This window comes from Dendrobates tinctorius, unplaced genomic scaffold (assembly GCF_039654945.1).
Source record: "Dendrobates tinctorius isolate UK_male_01 unplaced genomic scaffold, ASM3965494v1 ptg000008l, whole genome shotgun sequence".
Lineage (NCBI taxonomy): Eukaryota > Metazoa > Chordata > Amphibia > Anura > Dendrobatidae > Dendrobates > Dendrobates tinctorius.
This window is the reverse complement of record NW_027361676.1, coordinates 72,256,748-72,278,907: the sequence shown is the minus strand read 5'-3', so window position 1 is coordinate 72,278,907 and position 22,160 is coordinate 72,256,748. Positions and strand designations below refer to the sequence as shown.

General features: G+C 44.8%; 1 protein-coding gene across 2 annotated transcripts in view; it reads right to left on the bottom strand.

Moving 5' to 3' along the window:
• The window catches only part of SNX25 (sorting nexin 25), a 385,706-nt gene extending 365,694 nt beyond the window's left edge, over positions 1-20,012 (bottom strand). The window contains exon 1 of one of the 2 annotated variants that reach the window (XM_073578576.1): positions 19,468-20,012. In XM_073578576.1, the coding sequence (XP_073434677.1) occupies positions 19,468-20,004 (537 nt within the window). In that variant the 5' untranslated portion in view covers positions 20,005-20,012. Of the gene's footprint in view, positions 1-18,598; positions 18,752-19,467 lie in introns of those variants that run through there. The other variant, XM_073578585.1, reaches the window with a different exon arrangement.
• Between the last annotated feature and the right edge of the window lie 2,148 nt (positions 20,013-22,160).

Below are 22,160 nucleotides of genomic sequence, written 5' to 3'. Positions count from 1 at the left end.
CCGTTTTTTTGACGGAAACTGATGCAAACGGATCCGTTTTTTTAAAAACGGATCCGTTTTTTTGACGGATCCGCGGTAACCGTAATGGAAGTCTATTGGACAAAAAAAACGGATCCTGCAAAAAATGGCGGATCCGTTTTTTTACGGAAAACAACGGATTTTGACGGATTTGAAAAAACGGAAGTGTGAAACAGGCCTTACTCATAAATTGGTGGTGGTGGTGGGGAGGGTGTTAGGAATTTTGTATCCGTTTTAAATCTTTCCATCTGTTAGCTTGTCCGCTATCCCCCTCTGTTCCCCCACACAAAATCTCAGCTGCCCACTATCACCACTACAATGTCAATCCACGGCACATACAATGCTGACAGATTACTACAACTTCTACTGATAAGCAGTTCTCATATTTATGTTGTTGATACCATACCCCCTCTACCCCCAACCCAAAAAAAAAAAACAAAAAACACTTGTTGAAATGATCACTAATCGGTGCCGTGGGTCAGATTGGACCCTGGAACTGAATTATACACTGCTCAAAAAAATAAAGGGAACACTAAAATACCACATCCTAGATATCTCTGAATGAAATATTCCAGTTGCAAATTTTTATTCACTGCATAGTGGAATGTGTTCAGAACAATAAAATTTAATTATCAATGTAAATCAAAATTAATATTCCATGGAGGTCTGGATTTGGAATGATACTCAAAATCAAAGTGGAAAATCAAATTACAGGCTGATAAAACTTCAGTGGAAATGCCTCATGACAAGGAAAATATGCTGACTATTGTGTGTGTGGCCTCCACGTGCCTGTATGACCTCCATACTGTACAACGCCTGGGCATGCTCCTGATGAGGTGGCGGATGGTCTCCTGAGGGATCTCCTCCCAGACCTGGACTAATGCATCCATCTCCAGGACAGTCTGTGGTGCAATGTGACGTTGGTGGATGGAGCGAGACATGATGTCCTAGATGTGCTCAATCAGATTCAGGTCTGAGGAACAGGCGGGTCAGTCCATAGCTTCAATGCCTTCATCTTGCAGGAACTGCTGACACTCCAGCCACATGAGGTCTGGCATTGTCCTGCATTAGGAGGAACCCAGAGCCAACCGCACCAGCATTGGTCTCACAAGGGGTCTGAGGATCTCATCTCGGTACCTAATGGCAGTCATGCTACCTCTGGCAAGCACATGGAGGGCTGTGTGGCCCTCCAAGGAAATGCCACCCCACACCATTACTAACCCAGTGCCAAACCTGTCATGCTGAAGGATGTTGCAAGCAGCAGATCGCGCTCCACGGCATCTCCACACTCTGTCACATGTGCTCAGTATGAACCTGCTTTCATCTGTGAAGAGCACAGGGAGCCAGTGGCGAATTTGCCAATCCTGGTGTTCTGTGGCAAATGCCAAGCATCCTGCACGGTGTTGGGCTGTGAGCACAACCCCCATTTGTGGACGTCAGGCCCTCAGACCATCCCCATGGAGTCGGTTTCTAACCGTTTGTGCAGACACATACACATTTGTGGCCTGCTGGAGGTCATTTTGCAGGGCTCTGGCAGTGCTCCTCCTGTTCCTCCTTGCGCAAAGGCGGAGATAGTGGTCCTGCTGCTTGGTTGTTGCCCTCCTACAGCCCCCTCTACGTCTCCTGGAGTACTGGCCTATCTCCTGGTAGCGCCTCCAGCCTCTGGACACTACGCTGACAGACACAGCAAACCTTCTTGCCACAGCTCGCATTGATGTGCCATCCTGGATGAGCTGCACTACCTGAGCTGCACTACCTGAGCCACTTGTGTGTGTTGTAGAGTCCGTCTCATGCTACCACGAGTGTGAAAGCACAACCAACATTCAAAAGTGACCAAAACATCAGCCAGATAGCATTGGTACTGAGATGTGGTCTGTGGTCCCCACCTGCAGAACCACTCCTTTATTGAGGGTGTCTTGATAATTGCTAATAATCTCCATCTGTTGTCTATTCCATTTGCACAACAGCATGTGAAATTGATTGTCAATCAGTGTTGCTTCCTAAGTGGACAGTTTGATTTCACAGAAGTTTGATTTACGTGGAGTTATATTCTGTTGTTTTAGGCTAAGTGCACACGTTGCGGAATTCTATTCCACGGGAAAACCACATTTTAAATTCCCGCGATTTTAAAATGCTAACTAAATTTTAAAATTTTAAAATGCTACTAACACAGGAAAAGAAATATGATGTAATTGGAATCACTGAAACTTGGTGGGACAATACACATGATTGGAATACAAGACTAGAAGGATACAACTTATTTGCAAGAAACAGACTTGATAAACGAGGAGGGGGTGTCGCATTGTATGTTCGAAACGCGTATATCTGCACAGAGATTGAAGCTTCAGAGACTGGGAGTTCTGTGGAAACTGTTTGGGTAAGAATACAAGGACAGAACAATGGAAAGGACACCATTGTAGGCATTTACTACAGGCCGCCTGAGCAAGCCGAAGATATAGATGAACTCTTTATGCATCAGATGGCCAAGTTCTCCAAAAAATATGACATAGTTGTCATGGGAGATTTCAACTATCCAGACATTTGTTGGGAATCTCTCTCAGGCAAAACTAACAGGTCAAGGAAATTCTTATCCTCTCTTGCTGACAACTTTATCTTCCAAAAGGTAAGGGAGAAAACAAGGGGAACTGCTACCTTGGATCTAATCCTTATAAACAGGGAGGAAATGGTTGAGGAGGTAAAAGTGGCTGGGACCCTAGGAGGTAGCGACCATGCTATTTTAGAATTTTGGATAACTAGAGGTGGAAGACCTGTGAAGACTCAGACGTCAAGGTTAGATTTCAGAAAGGCAGATTTTAAGGGATTCAGAAAGAGAATTGGAGGGATCCAATGGCTGGATATCCTTAAAGACAAAAATGTCCAGGAAGGATGGGAAATCTTGAAAAATGAAATTCTCAAAGCACAGTTGTTAACAATTCCAAAAAGAGGGAAGAATAGGAAGCATTTAAGGAAACCAGGATGGATGAACACAGAACTTAAGCACATGCTAAAAAGGAAGAAAAAAATGTTTATAAAATGGAAAGAGGGAGGCATATCTAAAGAAGAATATAATGCTGTCTGCAGAACCTGCAGGGCACAAATCAGATTAGCTAAAGCTGAAAATGAACTGAGGCTTGCAAGAGATGTCAAAAGCAATAATAAAGGATTTTGGGGATATGTCAAAAGTAACAGAAAAGTCAAAGATGCTATAGGATTTTTACAGGATGAAAATGATGAAATGGTAAGACAGGATGTTGAGAAGGCTGAACTTTTAAATTCCTATTTTGCATCTGTTTTCTCTCAGAAAGGAAATGCAACATCAACTGTTATTCACTGTCCTATTAAGGGAATAGAAGAATCCAGGATATCTATAAACAGAAAGATAGTGAGGAAACACTTAGCTAACCTAAATGAATTCAAGTCTCCAGGTCCAGATGAATTACACCCCAGAGTACTGAAGGAGATAGCAGAAGAAATTTTTGAACCCCTCTCCATAATCTTTGAAAATTCTTGGAGAACAGGAGAAGTGCCAGAAGACTGGAGAAGAGCAAATGTTGTTCCTATCTTCAAAAAGGGGAAGAAGGTGGACCCAGGCAACTATAGGCCGGTGAGTCTGACTTCTATACCAGGAAAGATCTTTGAACAAATTATTAAACAACATGTATGTCAATACCTGGATAAGAATGAAGTGATTAAACAGAGTCAGCATGGGTTTGTAACTAATAAGTCATGTCAGACTAATTTAATTTCCTTCTATGACGGTATCACTGATTGGGTGGATCAAGGAAATGCTGTAGATATAGTATATCTTGACTTCAGCAAAGCATTTGACAAAGTCTCTCATACAATCCTTATTGAAAAAATGACTAAGTATGGAATGGACAAGGCAACTGTTAGGTGGATTCATAACTGGCTTAGTGATCGGACCCAAAGAGTGGTCGTAAATGGCTGCACATCCAGTTGGAAGAATGTCTCAAGTGGGGTACCACAGGGCTCTGTCCTGGGCCCTGTATTGTTCAACATCTTTATCAATGATTTAGATGAAGGAATTGAGGGTAAACTGATTAAATTTGCTGATGACACAAAGCTAGGAGGGATAGCTAATACTAGAGAAGAGAGAGAGAGGATTCAAAAAGATTTAAATAAACTGGAGAAGTGGGCAGCAACTAACAGAATGGTTTTTAACAGGGAGAAATGCAAAGTACTACATCTGGGCAATAAAAATGAAAAAAGCATATATAGAATGGGAGGAATAGGGCTAAGTGACAGCACATGTGAAAAAGACTTGGGTATACTAATAGATCACAGACTGAATATGAGTCAACAGTGTGATGCAGCAGCAAAAAAGGCAAATGCAATTCTAGGATGTATTAACAGAAGCATACAGTCTAGATCACGTGAAGTCATTATTTCCCTCTACTCCTCTTTGGTCAGACCTCATCTGGAATATTGTGTCCAGTTTTGGGCACCACATTTTAAAAAAGACATCAACAAACTGGAGCAAGTTCAGAAAAGAGCGACCAGAATGGTGACCGGTCTGCAAACCCTGTCTTATGAGGAAAGGTTGCAGGATTTGGGAATGTTTAGTTTGCAAAAGAGAAGACTGAGAGGAGACTTAATAGCTGTCTACAAATATCTAAAGGGCTGTCACATTGTAGAAGGATCAACTTTATTCTCATTTGCACAAGGAAAGACTAGAAGCAATGGGATGAAACTGAATGGGAAGAGACACAGATTAGATATTAGAATAAACTTTTTGACAGTTAGAGTGATCAATGAGTGGAACAGGCTGCCACGAGAAGTGGTGAGTTCTCCTTCAATGGAAGTCTTCAAACAGAGGCTGGACAGACATCTGACTGGGATGATTTAGCGAATCCTGCTTTGAGCAGGGGGTTGGACCAGATGGCCCAGGAGGTCCCTTCCAACTCTACGATTCTATGATTCTATGATTTTCCCGTGGAAAAACTAGCGATTTGCAAGCGTAATTAGCTTGCAGAATGCTACGTTTTCCAAGCGATCTGTAGCATCGCTTGGAAAACTGATTGACAGGTTGATCACACTCGTCAAACAGTGTTTGTTTGACAAGCGTGACCAACTTTTTACTATTAAGGCTGCCTACGCAGCATCAGTAGTAAAAAGATGTTAAAAATAAAAATAGTGTTTTTCTCACCTTCCGACGTCCCGCGCAACGTCCCCGATCATCGCGATGCTGCCGGCAGGTCCCGTTCCCAGTGATGCATTGCGCCAACGACCTTTGAGGACGTCGCGGTCTCATGAGACCGCGACGTTATCAAAGGTCATTGCCGCAATGTATCACTGGGAACGGGACCTGCCGACAGCATCGCTGAAGCCTGGTGATGCTGCGAGGGACATCAGAAGGTGAGAACATGACAATTTCTTTTATTTTAATTCTATTTTTTACAGGGATATGGTACACAGAGCCCGGAGGACAGTCTCCTCTCCTCCGGACCGCGAGTACCATACGCAAATGTTCTGCTTACTTTTCGCATGGTGGGCACAGCCACATGCGGAAAGTAAGCAGAACAATGCATTTCTATGGGTGCAGAATCACCGCGATTCCGCAAAATTAATGAGCATGCTGCGTATTTTTCCGCGATGCGATTCCACTGTGGGAAAATCCGCAGCATTAGCACAGCATTGCGGAATCCCACAGGATTGCATGGGATGCTGTTTTTTTGCGTTTTCACGGCAAATTCGCGCGTTAAAAACCGCCGCGGAAACGTGAAAAAAACGCAACGTGTGAACGCAGCCTAAGTGATCCCTTTATTTTTTGAGCAGTGTATAAAATATACTTTTATTATGCTAGCATTTTAAACATGTTTTGTCCATCTGGACATTACATTAAAGAAAAAAAAAAAAAAAAAAACCATTGGTGGGAAATTTTCCAAAAATTTGATCCTCTGATACTGCAGAAAACCTGCTACAAATAATATGTTTTCTAATAACCTACAGGGAATTTCAGATAATTTCCACTCACCCTGCTGATCCGTCATATGTCATAATGTGAGAGCAGATGCACATACAGGGGAGAAGATTATATTCCAGGGCCAGGGATTCAGATCCAGGTGTCAGACGGATATAAGGACACACAGGACTATGTGCATGGATTGCCACTTATGCTAAATAATTATAAATATAAGCCACCTGGCCCCTTAAAAGTCCCCATGTCCACAAACACTTAACCTGAAGATATAGGGTTAACCTGCAGGTTAGCAGAGCTTTAATGCAGTCCAGTCACTTTACAGTAAAGAAGGCTACTGGGAGAAAACAAGCTTTATTTCACCCTGGAGCCGCCGGCTTTCATAGAGGCGCAGCCGGAGGTACTGCTCTATACACAGAGAGTGGAGGCTGTAATCACCCTGTCACTTTGACTGACAGTTCATGGTGGAGCACATCTGTGCAGAATGAGCTGTTAACCCCTTTACCCCCAAGGGTGGTTTGCATGTTAATGACCAGGCCAATTTTTACAATTCTGACCACTGTCCCTTTATGAGGTAATAACTCTGGAACGCTTCCATGGATCCCGGCGATTCGGACATTGTTTTCTCGTGACATATTGTGCTTCATGATAGTGGTAACATTTCTTTGATATGACTTGTGTTAATTTGTGAAAAAAATGGAAGTTTGGCGAAAATTTCACAATTTGCCAACTTTGAATTCTCATGCCCATAAATCACAGAGATATGTCACACAATATTTAATAAGTAACATTTCCCACAGGTTTACTTTACATCAGCACAATTTTGGAACCAACATTTCTTTTTGTTAGGAAGCTATAAAGGTTAAAAAATTGACCAGCGATTTTTCATTTTTACACCATTTTTTTTTTTTTTTTTTTTTTTTTAGGGACCATACCACATTTGAAGTCACTTTGAGGGGTCTATATGATAGAAAATACCCAAAAGTGAAACCATTCTAAAAACTGCACCCCTGAAGGTGCTCAAAACCACAGTCAAGAAGTTTATTAACCCTTTAGGTGCTTTACGGGAATTTTTGGAAAAATGAACTTTTTTTCCCCACAAAAAAATTTACTTCAGATCCATTTTTTTTATTTTCACAAGGGTAACAGGAGAAATTAGACCCCAAAAGTTGTTGAACAATTTGTCCTGTGTACACCGATACCCCATATATGCAGGTAAACGACTGTTTGGGCGCATGGCAGAGCTCAGAAGGGAAGGAGTGCCGTTTGACTTTTCAATGCAAAATTGTTTGGAATTGAGATCAGACGCCATGTTGCATTTGGAGAGCCCCTATGTGCCTAACCAGTGGAAACCCCCAATTCTAACTCCAACACACCCCTAACCATAACCCTAATCCCAACGCTAACCATAACCCTAACCACAACCCTAATCCCAACCGTAACCGTAATCTAAGCCTTAACCCCAACTCTAGCCCTAACCATAGCTTTAGCCCCAACTCTAACCCTAATGGGAAAGTGGAAAAAAACATAATTTATTATTTTTCCCTAACTAAGGGACTAAGGGGATGAAAAAGGGGAGTTGGATTTACTTTTTTTTTTTTATTATTTTGATCACTGTGATAGACCCTATCACATTGATCAAAATGAACCAATAGGGAAAAAAATCTATTATCGCCAGGTGATGGCAGATCTCGGCAGGCACACTGCGCATGCTCCCGCCATTTTCTCCCGGAAGAAGCCTGCGCCACGGGGTACTTCAGGAGGGCATGCAGGGTCAACAGAGGTACGAGGGGGGGGGGGGGGGGGGGGGGAGTGTTCAGGGGACCCTATTTCTCTCTCCTCTGATGTGCGATCACATGAGAGGAGAGAGAAATTAAATGGAAAAATCAGACTTTTTTTTTGCGGTCGCCGTTATACCGTTTATAACGGCTATCGCAACACCAGGGTCTGTAAAAACCGACCCAAATCATGTTCTATGGGGTCTCGGCTACCCCTGGCAGCCAAGACCTCGGAGAAATTCTGACGCTGGGGGGGCGCTATAATCTTAAACCTCAGCGCTGTTAAAAAGTGGTGCTGTGGTTTAAGTACCCTTAACTGCCGCCGTTAAAAGGCGTATTGACAGACGTTAAGGGGTTAAACATAACTCGTCATTCTCCCCTGCTCGCGCTGATCACCGGAAGAGCAGGGGAGAATGATGCGAGCCGTGTTCAGCACCCGTCACCGGGGAACAGCGTTACTGTAACGCTTCTTCCCTGGTGCCTGTCCGTGTGGTACTTATGTGGCACACACGTCACACATGTGCCGCAAGTATTACACACACGAACACTGACATCTCCGGTACCAGAAATATCAGGACATGTGAAAGAGGCGTTATAGTGGGATTTTATGTTTGGCTGCTGTCTCACAATAAAACGCTTTTTATTGCAAAAAATAGTTTTTGCATCACCACATTTTGAGTGCTATAATTTTTCCATATTTTGGCCCACAGAGTCATGTGAGGTCTTGTTTTTTGAAAGACGAGCTGATGTTTTTATTGGTACAATTTTCGGGTACTTGACATTTTTTGATCACTTTCTATTTCGATTTTTGGGAGACAATTAGCAAAAACCAGCAATTCATGAATTTTTTTTTATGTTTTGGTGCTTTTACCATATAATAAAAACTATTTTATAGAAAAAAATAATTGTTTTTGCATCACTTTATTCTGACAGCTATAACTTATTTTGACGCTGTATTGGGGGGGGTCGTTTTTTGAAGGACAAGATGACGTTTTCAGCGTTACCATGTTTATTTACAGCCGCATTTTTTATCACGTGTTATTCCACTTTTTGTTCAGCGGTATAATGACAAAGCATTGTTTGCCTTGTTTTTTTTATGGTGATCACTAAAGGGATTAACTAGTGGGACAGTTTTATAGAGCGGGTCGATACGGACGCAGTGAGACAAAATATATGTACTTTTATTGTTTAGATTTTGTTTTCATTCAAAATTATTTAGTGATAGAATATTGATTTTTTTTATATTTTTACAATTATTTTAAATTTTTTTACTTCATTGTACGTTTTACACTTTGTCCCACTATAGGATCTATAACATAACATGATTAAAAACAAGCTGAATCCTTCTAAGCCCTGTGTAGAAACAGGAGGTCAATTTTCCCCGTATGAGTCATAACTCCCTGCAAAATCCCTGGTGGGGGGAAAGCAGAAGGGTCATGGGATGAAGAGGGGGATGATATATGCAGGGACAAGAGACTTCAAGTTTATACATAGAGAATTAGCTGGGAAGAAAGGCAAAAATGAGCAATTGTAAGTACACAGTACTATATAATATGATGACTGCAACATATTCAGAGGATAAATATTTGCTGGCAGTGCTTTTTTAATAGTATCCGGGGACATGACAAGTTCCCACTGCTGTGGCTACTGTATGTAACGCCTACATTGCATCAAAATGAATGCGGTAACATTGCAACCCGAAAGGTACAGTGACAATCAAGTAAAAAAAAAAAATCTAAATGGTCCCGACTTTTTGCATCTGGCTTGTTGTGGTACCTCACAGGTGACAACGTGACCCCAATCGCTCGCGCTTTGTGACAGCCGTATACAACGACCTTTACCTGCATGTCCCGTGTCTGTCACAGTCACTATGTAGCCGCAGCGCCACACATCACCACATCGGTTAGGCACCCTGTGCTGTACAACGCAGGCACATGACATTACACGAAGACAATTTTTGACATAAGGACCCACAAGTCACAAATATAAAATATTTATTGCCCACTTGTATTTTCTTTTTATCTGTTCCTTGTGAATTGAAAAAAAAAAAAAAAAAATAATGAACATTTTATATGTTTTCAATTCACGCAATATCCCCCTTTCTGCTTATATATATCTCTGATATGGGCATACAGGTGACATGATGGTAAAAACAGTCATACCTGTGTGCCTCATCTCAGCAGTACTAGTGGTGAAATCCTCTTTTATTCTGTTATGGCAATGCGCTCTTCCAGACTCTGGGGCATGCGGTGCCTGGAAGAAAACTCTGCCTCCGGTCTTCATCATACCAGTCCCCTCCCATCAGCGACATCTGAATGAGACTTCTGGCCCCTCTGAGCCGATAGGTATGACGAAACAAGATTGTTCACGGTGTCTAATGACAACTGGAACAAGAGCAATTTCGGCCCTTGGCATACAGGCAGTTACCAATTAAAAAGTACAATGGCCCCGAGTCATCATTTGAGTTTTACTTCAAGTCAACTTTCTTTTTTGTCTTGTCGTATTCGGTGCCATTTGTGTTCCAAATACTTGAAAATGGCGAACGTGGATTATGAATTTTGTGCATAATCAAAAGTTATCTATATTTTTGGCCTGCACCTCTCTTCACCTTTTCAAGTTAAAATGGAAATTATTACATGCAAATAACTTTTGGACTAAAATTTGTGTCATTTTAGGAAAAATAACGAAAGACCTCCTGGGGCAAGAATAGAGTACATTTGCGAAATGTGTCTTTCTGACAATCAAAAAGGTCACACACTCCCTGAAAGGCAATGGATTCTGGAACATACAAGGACCAAACTTAAAAGTTTTAATCTAAAAGAATACAGTGCTTACAAGAAAAGGTAATAAAAAGAAAAATAAAGTGACACACAATTATGCAAAACAGTTATAAAATAAAGAAGGAGCAATAACAAATACCTAAATATTCTTCGGTTTGCTTGAGGGAAGGAGAAAAGGTATTTATGGATCACATCCAGCTGAAGCTGACCCCCAAATGCAATCACCTTTCCATTATATAACTCATCTCCTATATGCCTGGGCTCAAGATTCCAGGACGGCCTACAATGGAATATTGAAATTGCAGGTCTGACTGGCTGGTTGGCTAATAAGGGGAAGCATCGTGCACAAATAACTGGTTTCTTCCAAACACTGTCCTCCCTATGGTAAATAGGAACTGTCCAGCCAGGCCACAAGAGACCACTGACCACCTGCCCAAGCTTTGAAGCTTGGGCTCACTAGGCCAAGGTGTCACGAGTTCTGAGTCCCTGTAGTCAGACAGAGGTTATATCCTTTTGTCAATCATGTGAATGACAACATTAGTTTAAGACTATTTGACTGATGTTACAGTTTCCCTCACAGCGGTGAACCTCAAATTTACAAAAAAAACTGCCCCACTTGAGAACAGAGCAGAAAAAGAGGACTTGAAACAGGAAAAACTAGACAAAGATAAATAGGTGCAAAATCAGGTCAAATATGTTTCGAGCTTTTGTTTTCACACCAGAAAAGTCAAAGTTCTCATGAGAGAACATAACCCAGCGAGATGATTACTAGGTGGGCTCTAAATCCTATATATCTCCTAACAAGTGTTTGCCTTTCTGCAGATATCTCCAGCACAGATTATCCATGTTGGGTTTTGCTAAGTAATAAATAGCACTAATTACGGACATGAGGTCGGCCATGAGTTAATTGCACAGAGATTGGTCACCTTGACTCCGCTGCCATCTAAGCATTGTGCACGTACTGCATGTTCAGTGTACGGCGACTCCTTGATACCACCTAATATCAGCATGCAGCTGGCACACACGATCCCCCACATTCAGTGTACAGCGGCTCCTGGATACCACCTGAAATCAGCGTGCAGCTGGCACACACGATCCCCCACATTCAGTGTACAGCACCTCCTGGAAACCACCTAATATCAGCGTGCAGCTGGCACACACGATCCCCCACATTCAGTGTACAGCGGCTCCTGGATACCACCTGAAATCAGCGTGCAGCTGGCACACACGATCCCCCACATTCAGTGTACAGCACCTCCTGGAAACCACCTAATATCAGCGTGCAGCTGGCACACACGATCCCCCACATTCAGTGTACAGCGCCTCCTGGATACCACCTAATATCAGCGTGCAGCTGGCACACACGATCCCCCACATTCAGTGTACAGCGGCTCCTGGATACCACCTAATATCAGCGTGCAGCTGGCACACACGATCCCCCACATTCAGTGTACAGCGCCTCCTGGATACCACCTGATGATAGCGTGCAGCTGGCACACACGATCCCCCACATTCAGTGTACAGCGCCTCCTGGATACCACCTAATATCAGCGTGCAGCTGGCACACACGATTCCCCACATTCAGTGTACAGCGCCTCCTGGATTCCACCTGATGATAGCGTGCAGCTGGCACACACGATCCCCCACATTCAGTGTACAGCGCCTCTTGGATACCACCTGATAGCGTGCAGCTGGCACACACGATCCCCCACATTCAGTGTACAGGCAACTCCTTGATACCACCTGATCTCAGCGTGCAGCTGGCACACACGATCCCCCACATTCAGTGTACAGCGCCTCCTGGATACCACCTAATATCAGCGTGCAGCTGGCACACACGATCCCCCACATTCAGTGTACAGCGCCTCCTGGATACCACCTGATGATAGCGTGCAGCTGGCACACACGATCCCCCACATTCAGTGTACAGCAGCTCTGGACGATCCCCCACATTCAGTCATGTAAAGGTTTATATATCACATGGGGTTACACAATTTGTGAGGCCGCCAGAGATCACGTTCGGTAATTTACCGACACAACTTTCTGTAGCCACAATACGAGGCCTGTGCCGCACTCCCCCTACACAGCGAGATATCAGTTCTCTTACATGACGCTTGTCATAATTTATCTTTTTATAATTGTTTTACAGCCAATAAGCAGGGAAAGTTCAATTTATGTGACAGCTCCTACAACTTAGGCCTGTTTCACACATCAGTTTTTGTGTTCAGTCAAAATCCGCTAAAACGGCGGATAGCGGATCCGTTCCTGAATTGACAGGGCTGTGGAGTCGGTAGGCCAAACCTGCAACTCCGACTCCACGACTCAGACTCCCACATATATTGCTTCTATTTAAGTGAAATATACAATAATCAATATATTTAGATAGAACATAATATCTATTTATTGGAATACAACTTTAGAACACAAAAAACTGTAATAAATTGTAAATATGTAATACACTATGTAATATCGATTACATATATACAGTACAGACCAAAAGTTTGGACACACCTTCTCATTCAAAAAGTTTTCTTTATTTTCATGACTATGAAAATTGTAGATTCACTCTGAAGGCATCAAAACTATGAATTAACACATGTGGAATTATATAATTAACAAAAAAAGTGTGAAACAACTGAAAATATGTCTTATATTCTAGGTTCTTCAAAGTAGCCACCTTTTGCTTTGATTACTGTTTTGCACACTCTTGGCATTCTCTTGATGAGCTTCAAGAGGTAGTCACCAGAAATGGTCTTCCAATAGTCTTGAAGGAGTTCCCAGAGATGCTTAGCACTTGTTGGCCCTTTTGCCTTCACTCTGCGGTCCAGCTCACCCCAAACCATCTCGATTGGGTTCAGGTCTGGTGACTGTGGAGGCCAGGTCATCTGGCCTAGCACCCCATCACTCTCCTTCTTGGTCAAATAGCCCTTACACAGCCTGGAGGTGTGTTTGGGGTCATTGTCCTGTTGAAAAATAAATGATGGTCCAACTAAACGCAAAGCATGTCACTGCAAGATGCTGTGGTAGCCATGCTGGTTCAGTATGCCTTCAATTTTGAATAAATCCCGAACAGTGTCACCAGCAAAGCACCCCCACACCATCACACCTCCTCCTCCATGCTTCACGGTGGGAACCAGGTATGTAGAGTCCATCCGTTCATCTTTTCTGCGTCGCACAAAGACATGGTGGTTGGAACCAAAGATCTCAAATCTGGATTCATCAGACCAAAGCACAGATTTCCACTGGTCTAATGTCCATTCCTTGTGTTCTCTAGCCCAAACAAGTCTCTTCTGCTTGTTGCCTGTCCTTAGCAGTGGTTTCCTAGCAGCTATTTTACCATGAAGGCCTGCTGCACAAAGTCTCCTCTTAACAATTGTTGTAGAGATGTGTCTGCTGCTAGAACTCTGTGTGGCATTGACCTGGTCTCTAATCTGAGCTGCTGTTAACCTGCGATTTCTGAGGCTGGTGACTCGGATGAACTTATCCTCTGCAGCAGAGGTGACTCTTGGTCTTCCTTTCCTGGGGCAGTCCTCATGTGAGCCAGTTTCTTTGTAGCGCTTGATGGTTTTTGCCAATGCACTTGGGGACACTTTCAAAGTTTTCCCCAATTTTTCAGACTGACTGACCTTCATTTCTTAAAATAATGATGGCCACTCGTTTTTCTTTACTCAGCTGCTTTTTTCTTGCCATAATACAAATTCTAACAGTCTATTCAGTAGGACTATCAGCTGTGTATCCACCAGACTTCTGCACAACACAACTGATGGTCGCAACCCCATTTATAAGGCATGAAATCCCACTTATTAAACCTGACAGGGCACACCTGTGAAGAGAAAACTATTTCCGGTGACTACCTCTTGAAGCTCATCAAGAGAAGCCAAGAGTATGCAAAGCAGAAATCAAAGCAAAAGGTGGCTACTTTGAAGAACCTAGAATATAAGACACACAGTATTTTCAGTTGTTTCAAACTTTTTTGTTAATTATATAATTCCACATGTGTTAATTCATAGTTTTGTAGTTTTGATGCCTTCAGGGTGAATCTACAATTTTCATAGTCATGAAAATAAAGAAAACACTTTGATTGAGAAGCTGTGTCCAAACTTTTGGTCTGTACTGTGTGTGTGTGTATGTTATATATATATATATATATATATATATATATATATATATATATATATATATATATATATATATATATATATATATATATATATATATACACACACACTCACTGGCCACTTTATTAGGTACACCATGCTAGTAAGGGGTTGGACCCCCTTTTGCCTTCAGAACTGCCTCAATTCTTCGTGGCAGAGATTCAACAAGGTGCTGGAAGCATTCCTCAGAGATTTTGGACCATATTGACATGATGGCATCACACAGTTGGCGCAGATTTGTCGGCTGCACATCCCTGATGCGAATCTCCCGTTCCACCACATCCCAAAGATGCTCTATTGGATTGAGATCTGGCGACTGAGGAGGCCATTTGAGTACAGTAAACTCATTGTCATGTTCAAGAAACCAAATCTGAGATGATTCGAGCTTTATGACATGGCGCATTATCCTGCTGAAAGTAGCCATCAGATGTTGGGTACATTGTGGTCATAAAGGGATGGACATGGTCAGCAACAATACTCAGGTAGGCTGTGGCGTTGCAACGATGCTCAATTGGTACCAAGGGGCCCAAAGAGTGCCCAGAAAAAATTCCCCACACCATGACACCACCACCACCAGCCTGAACCGTTGATACAAGGCAGGATGGATCCATGCTTTCATGTTGTTTACGCCAAATTCTGACCCTACCATCCGAATGTCGCAGCAGAAATCGAGACTCATCAGACCAGGCAACGTTTTTCCAATCTTCTACTGTCCAATTTCGATGAGCTTGTGCAAATTGTAGCCTCAGTTTCCTGTTCTTAGCTGAGAGGAGTGGTACCCAGTGTGGTCTTCTGCTGCTGTAGCCCATCTGCCTCAAAGTTCGACGCACTGTGCGTTCAGAGATGCTCTTCTGCCTACCTTGGTTGTAACGGGTGGCAATTTGAGTCACTGTTGCCTTTCTATCAGCTCGAACCAGTCTGCCCATTCTCCTCTGACCTCTGGCATCAACATGGCATTTCCGGCCACAGAACTGCCGCTCACTGGATTTTTTTTCTTTTTCGGACCATTCTCTGTAAACCCTAGAGATGGTTGTGCGTGAAAATCCCAGTAGATCAGCAGTTTCTGAAATTCTCAGACCAGCCCTTCTGGCACCAACAATCATGCCACGTTCAAAGGCACTCAAATCACCTTTCTTCCCCATACTGATGCTCGGTTTGAACTGCAGGAGATTGTCTTGACCATGTCTACATGCCTAAATGCACTGAGTTGCCGCCATGTGATTGGCTGATTAGAAATTAAGTCTTAACACACAGTTGGACAGGTGTACCTAATAAAGTGGCCAGTGAGTGTATATACACACACACTATGACTTATCTCGGCTAAGATAAACCCTAGATCCTCAGGCTACATTCACACTATGGGCGTAGCCAGGATCAAACCTAGCGGGGGGGGGGGGGGCAGAATCTCATACTGTTCCGCAGAATTTCATACTGCACACCTCAGCTGCTGCAGAACCTCACACTTCACACCCCTACACTTGAAAATAAAGCCTGCACCTTAAGAAGATGTGGTGATGAATGCAGTGTATTTATTCCAACTATCAGTTGATGTTGATGTTACTGAAGACGAGCAATGCCTGTCCTGGGCGTCCTTTTGGGCAGCTATGAGGTGTCCCTGACTGGTGCTAAAAAAAAGGAGTGTTAGTCTGTGTACTACCCGGCTTTCATTCTTTTTGGTACAGATAAGATATGGATAGACAGAAATGGATAAATGGATATATAGATAGAGCAGATTTCTAATCTGCTTTTGATATTGAAAACATTATCTATGAGCTCAAAAACCTTTCAGGTGATGCGGTTTTTTAAAAAGCTGATCTGCTTTTGCAGCTGAAAAACGTATCGCAAAAAACGCAGGAAAAACGCTGTGAGTGAATGTAGCCTTAGATCAGGAATAGAACAGTCATTTATAGGACATTTCATAACTTTTCCAAATTCCTATGAAAAAATATTCAGCACATTCTGCATTGAACTACTGTACCCAATTTATTATATATTTTAGGAGTCGGTCCATTTTATACCAACTCCACCAAAATGAGCTCCAACTCCACGACCACAACGTTTGACACCGGACCGTTATTTTAACAGATCCGTGAAAGGAAGAATTTTAAAGGAGCCGCTACCGAGAAAGAGAAAAAAAGAGAGAAAAAAAAAAAAAAAAAAGAGAAATTTTCCAGCCGCCAGAACAGAGTTTAGGGTTAAATTTCAGGCTGAGTGAAGTCTTTTGGGCATGCGCAGTGAGAAGTGCGGATCCTGCCGCCTGAAAAAACGTTACATGCTCCATTCGGGCATGTCGGCGGACGTAAAAATTTTGGCGGATCCGCAAAAAAACGGATCCAACGGATGGCCATCTGTCAAGATCCACCGGTAATGCAACTCAATGGGAAAAAAAAACGGATCCGCCAAAAAAAATGGCGGATCCGTTTTTTTTGCAAAACGGCGGATTTTGACTGATGGACAAAAACTGATGTGTGAAACAGGCCAGGCTGTCACGCTCGGCCCGCACAGGCGTGGCTCTGGTCAGCATGCCGTCCTTTGTACACACTCGGGACAATGTCATCCAATAAGTCAGTACATGTGGCTGTTATACCAGTCAGTCTGTTTTGAAAAATGGCAGCACATTCTAGTCTAGTCAATTTTAAAAGAATTTTCCCACAACTGCAGTTTGTTAAAAATATGTATATATCTGTGATGCCTTATTCCAGAGTAATCCACATTTTTCTTTCAAGTACCGTAAATGATCTATGGGCCGGACACCGTTCTCCCTGAGAATCGCCCTCCAGAGATTATTTTATGTGAAAGGGAGAGTTCCAGTGTGAGACATGTAATGACTGACAGTCTGCTCTCCTAATCTATATATCTCACACTGGTAATCCCCCTTTTCACTTGAAATCATCTCTGGAGGCAGATCCTCAGGGAGATCAGTGTCTGGCCCACAGCCCAACTTACATATAAAGATAATGTGGATCTCTCTGGAATAAGACATCACAGATATAATGGTATGTCTTTATTCAGCTTCCTATGACCTACATGCTCAAATAGACGGTTTAGGAGGATCATCATACTGAGATTCCCTTCAGCCCCTTACCAACATGTGACGTACAGTACAGTCATATGCCGGCTCTGTGAATATGATGCGGGCTCAGGAACTGAACCCGTATCTTTTCGGAAAATGACGGCTATGATATTCAGTGGCATTTAATGAGCTGGTCTGGGAGGGCTCGTTATTCCCATGTGACCATTGGCGCTCCTGTGATGCAATCGCGATGCGACGATGGGTTGCCATGACAGCCAGTGGTCTGCTGAAAATCCCCATGCCTGTCATGACAGTCCTTTTGTGAACAGCAGCTTCTGGCTGGTGTTCATAGGAGATCATGATTTTTGCTACATATGGCAGTACCGTGATATTGTGCTATGTGACCACTGCAGCTTTCACATTCCATACAAGTGGAAGCTGCAGCTAATCAGCAGCCACTGACTGGCTGCAGCGGTCATGTACACCCTACTGGATGTTGATGCTAGATTAATAAATATGGAGGAGGCGAATATAGGTTTTCTAGCTTTTTGTTTGTTGCACTGCTCTGAGCCTAATAATATTAACCTGGAAAACCTGTTTATTGCTGCGTATTCCTTACATCACTTTACAGATTGAAAAAAAAAAAAAAAAAAAATTGCTTAGAATCTAATAAAAAAAAACATACAAATAAAGCAATTTATCACTGAGAAAAGCCGCAACACACCCACCGCCCAACATTCAGTGCTGAGCCACCGCCATCATACAGTTCCCAAAGAACTCCTCCATAGACACTTCATAATGACAGTGCTAACCCATCAGTGCCGGCATCGTGCCAGACTCCAATAACCACACACAAGGCCGTCTGCCGGTCTCCATTACTGTCCGCCATCTGCACAATGGGGCACATTACTCACCAGAAACTAGAAAATTCTGTCCCGTCTCATCACAAATAAGTGTAGACTAGGACAAAACACCCACAGAACAAGATCCTCATCACTTTCCGATTTAATCCCTAACATGGGTCCAACAGTGACGACTTCCGATCCATCATTCAGGTGACCGCTGCAGCCAATCTGTGGCCTCACGTGCCTAACATCACCGCAGGGACCAGTGATTGGCTGCAGGGGGCATATAAATTAGGGCGTAGTCCCTGCAGGACTGAAGGGCAATCACATTTCCTGACGTGTCACATTTGCAGGTCCCAACAATCGCTCTAAACTATTCACAGACTTGAAGTCTCACACACTAGAAGCCCTAATGTGGCCCTCAGTGAGACATGGGGGCAGCAAGCTGGGACCCTGGCTAATGCTTCGCTCTTAAAGGGACTGTCCAATGGAAACAAGTTATCGCCTCTTCCCATGACAGGTGATGACTGATTGTTGGGGCCCCAATGGGGGCCATTTATCCCTCATTAGAATGGGGCGGCCACGAGCGCGTGTGACCTGCACCCGGCGGTTTCCGGCAGCCCCATAGGGGTGAATGGAGCAGGGAGGGGTACAATAGGAGTATGGTGGGTCCATTCTAACAGGGATAGAAGTCCCACGTTCAGCGGTCGGGCCCCTGGATGGGCGATACCTGGATTCCTCGGACAACCCCTTTAAGTATCTGACCAACTACCAGAAAACTGGCTGAAGACAGCAGCTGTACAGAGCAGAAAGGAACAAGGCCATCTAATGTACCACACCACAGAGCATGGTGGGAGAGGCCCCGGGACACAGGGCCACTATGTGCCCACCGGGCCAGGTGCAGTCACAGCCGGCAGCGAGGAGGGTGCGGGGCTCACCTGTGTCGGGGTCCTGGCTCGGGTGAAGTCTGGGGGCGCAGTCTGGCGGCCGGCACAGTGCAGGGCGCACAGGGTCCCCAGCAGCAGCGCGCACACAGCGCCCCCCAGGTACACGGCGCAGCGCAGCAGCAGCACAGTGAGGCACAGCTCCCCGGCAGCGCCCCCTCCTGGCTGCCCAGACTCCTGCCCCAGGTGTATCAGTGACAGGAGCAGCAGCCCAAACACTGCGGCCAGCATGAGAAGAGAGGACGAGCCGCGGGAGGCTGCACTCTGCTGCTCCGGGCACACGTCCGGGGGGCACCGCTTCCAGGGAGCCTCCTCTGTGCAGCTGAGGATGCCCGGGGCTCCCCGCTCCCTGCAGAGGGCTCCGGAGCCCGGGTCAGTGCCGGCTGAGCCATGCCTGCCATGGAGATTCATAGCGCTCCAGCATCCCCCGCCGCAGCCAGGCTGCTCATCTCTGCCCGGGCCGGCTTCTCTCCTCCGCGTACTCCGTGCAGTCTCCGCCCTAATCCCCGCTGTCAGCCGCACTCCTGTCATCCCGCCCCCAGCGAGGCGGAGCCTGCACAGAGCCAGATGTGATGTCCGCTCTAACGTGAGGCTGTGACCTATGCCGAGCCGGCGGAGAGCTGCTACTGTGTGATCTGTCCTATGCCGCTGTGTGACCTGTCCTATGCCGGCTGTGATGTGCCGCTGTGTGACCTGTCCTGTGCCGGCTGTGATGTGCCGCTGTGTGACCTGTCCTATGCCGGCTGTGATGTGCCGCTGTGTGACCTGTCCTGTGCCGGCTGTGATGTGCCGCTGTGTGACCTGTCCTATGCCGGCTGTGATGTGCCGCTGTGTGACCTGTCCTATGCCGGCTGTGTTGTGCCGCTGTGTGACCTGTCCTATGCCGGCTGTGTGATCTGTCCTATGCCAGCTGTGATGTGCCGCTGTGTGATCTGTCCTATGCTACTATGATGTGCCGCTGTGTGACCTGTCCTGTGCCGCTGTGTGATCTGTCCTATGCCGGCTGTAATGTGCCGCTGTGTGACCTGTCTTATGCCGCTGTGTGACCTGTCCTATGCCGGCTGTGATGTGCCGCTGTGTGACCTGTCCTATGCCGGCTGTGATGTGCCGCTGTGTGACCTGTCCTATGCCGGCTGTGATGTGCCGCTGTGTGACCTGTCCTATGCCGGCTGTGTGATCTGTCCTATGCCAGCTGTGATGTGCCTCTGTGTGATCTGTCCTATGCTACTATGATGTGCCGCTGTGTGACCTGTCCTGTGCCGCTGTGTGATCTGTCCTATGCCGGCTGTAATGTGCCGCTGTGTGACCTGTCTTATGCCGCTGTGTGACCTGTCCTATGCCGGCTGTGATGTGCCACTGTGTGACCTGTCTTATGCCGGCTGTGATGTGCCGCTGTGTGACCTGTCCTATGCCAGCTGTAATGTGCCGCTGTGTGACCTGTCTTATGCCGGCTGTGATGTGCAGCTGTGTGACCTGTCCTATGCCAACTGTAATGTGCCGCTGTGTGACCTGTCTTATGCCGGCTGTGATGTGCCGCTGTGTGACCTGTCTTATGCCGGCTGTGATGTGCCGCTGTGTGACCTGTCTTATGCCGGCTGTGATGTGCCGCTGTGTGACCTGTCCTATGCCAGCTGTAATGTGCCGCTGTGTGACCTGTCCTATGCCACTGTGATGCGTCGCTCTGTGACCTGTCCTATGTCGGCTGTAATATGGGCTGTGTGACCTGTCCTATGCCACTGTGATGTGCCGCCGTGTGACCTGTCTTATGCCGACTGTGATGTGCCGCCGTGTGACGTGTCCTATGCCAGCTGTAATATGCCACTGTGTGACCTGTCCTATGCCGCTGTGATGTGCCACTGTGTGATCTGTCCTATGCTGGCTGTGATGTGCTGTTACTTCTGCTGCTATTTATTTCACAATTGTGTTTTATATGCAGGTGCTTCTCACAAAATTAGAATACCATCAAAAAGTTAATTTATTTCAGTTCTTCAATATAGAAACTCATATATTAGATAGAGTCATTACAAACAGAGTGATCTATTTCAAGTGTTTCTTTCTGTTAATGTTGATGATTATGGCTTACAGCCACTGAAAACCCAAAAGTCATTATCTCAGTAAATTAGAATGCTTTATAACAGCAGCTTTAAAAGTGATTTTAAAATACAAACTGTGGGCCTACTGAAATCTATGTCCAGTAAATGCACTCAATACTTGGTCAGGGCTCCTTTTGCATCAATTACTGTATCAATGTGGCGTGGCATGGAGGTGATCAGCCTGTGGCACTGCTGAGGTGTTATGGAAGCCCAGGTTGCTTTGATAGCAGCCTTCAGCTCATCTGCATTGTTGGGTCTGGTGTCTCTCATCTTCCTCTTGACAATACCCCATAGATTCTCTATGTAGTTAAGGTCAGGTGAGTTTGCTGTTGTTTTTAAACCAGGAATTGGTACTTTTGGCAGTGTGGACAGGTGCCATGTCCTGCTAAAGAATAAAATTTCTATCTTCAGTAAGCAGGGTCGGTTTTAGGCAAAGTGGGGCCCTAGGCAAAGGTTAAAATGGGGCCCCAAATGGTAACATATTGCACATCACACAGAAGCATTTCGATTGTATTTACATGCGCTGAGTTCTGGCCGCTAAATGAATGTGATCGACAATATTGAAGCCGTTCAACACTTGTTTCCCGGCCTCTT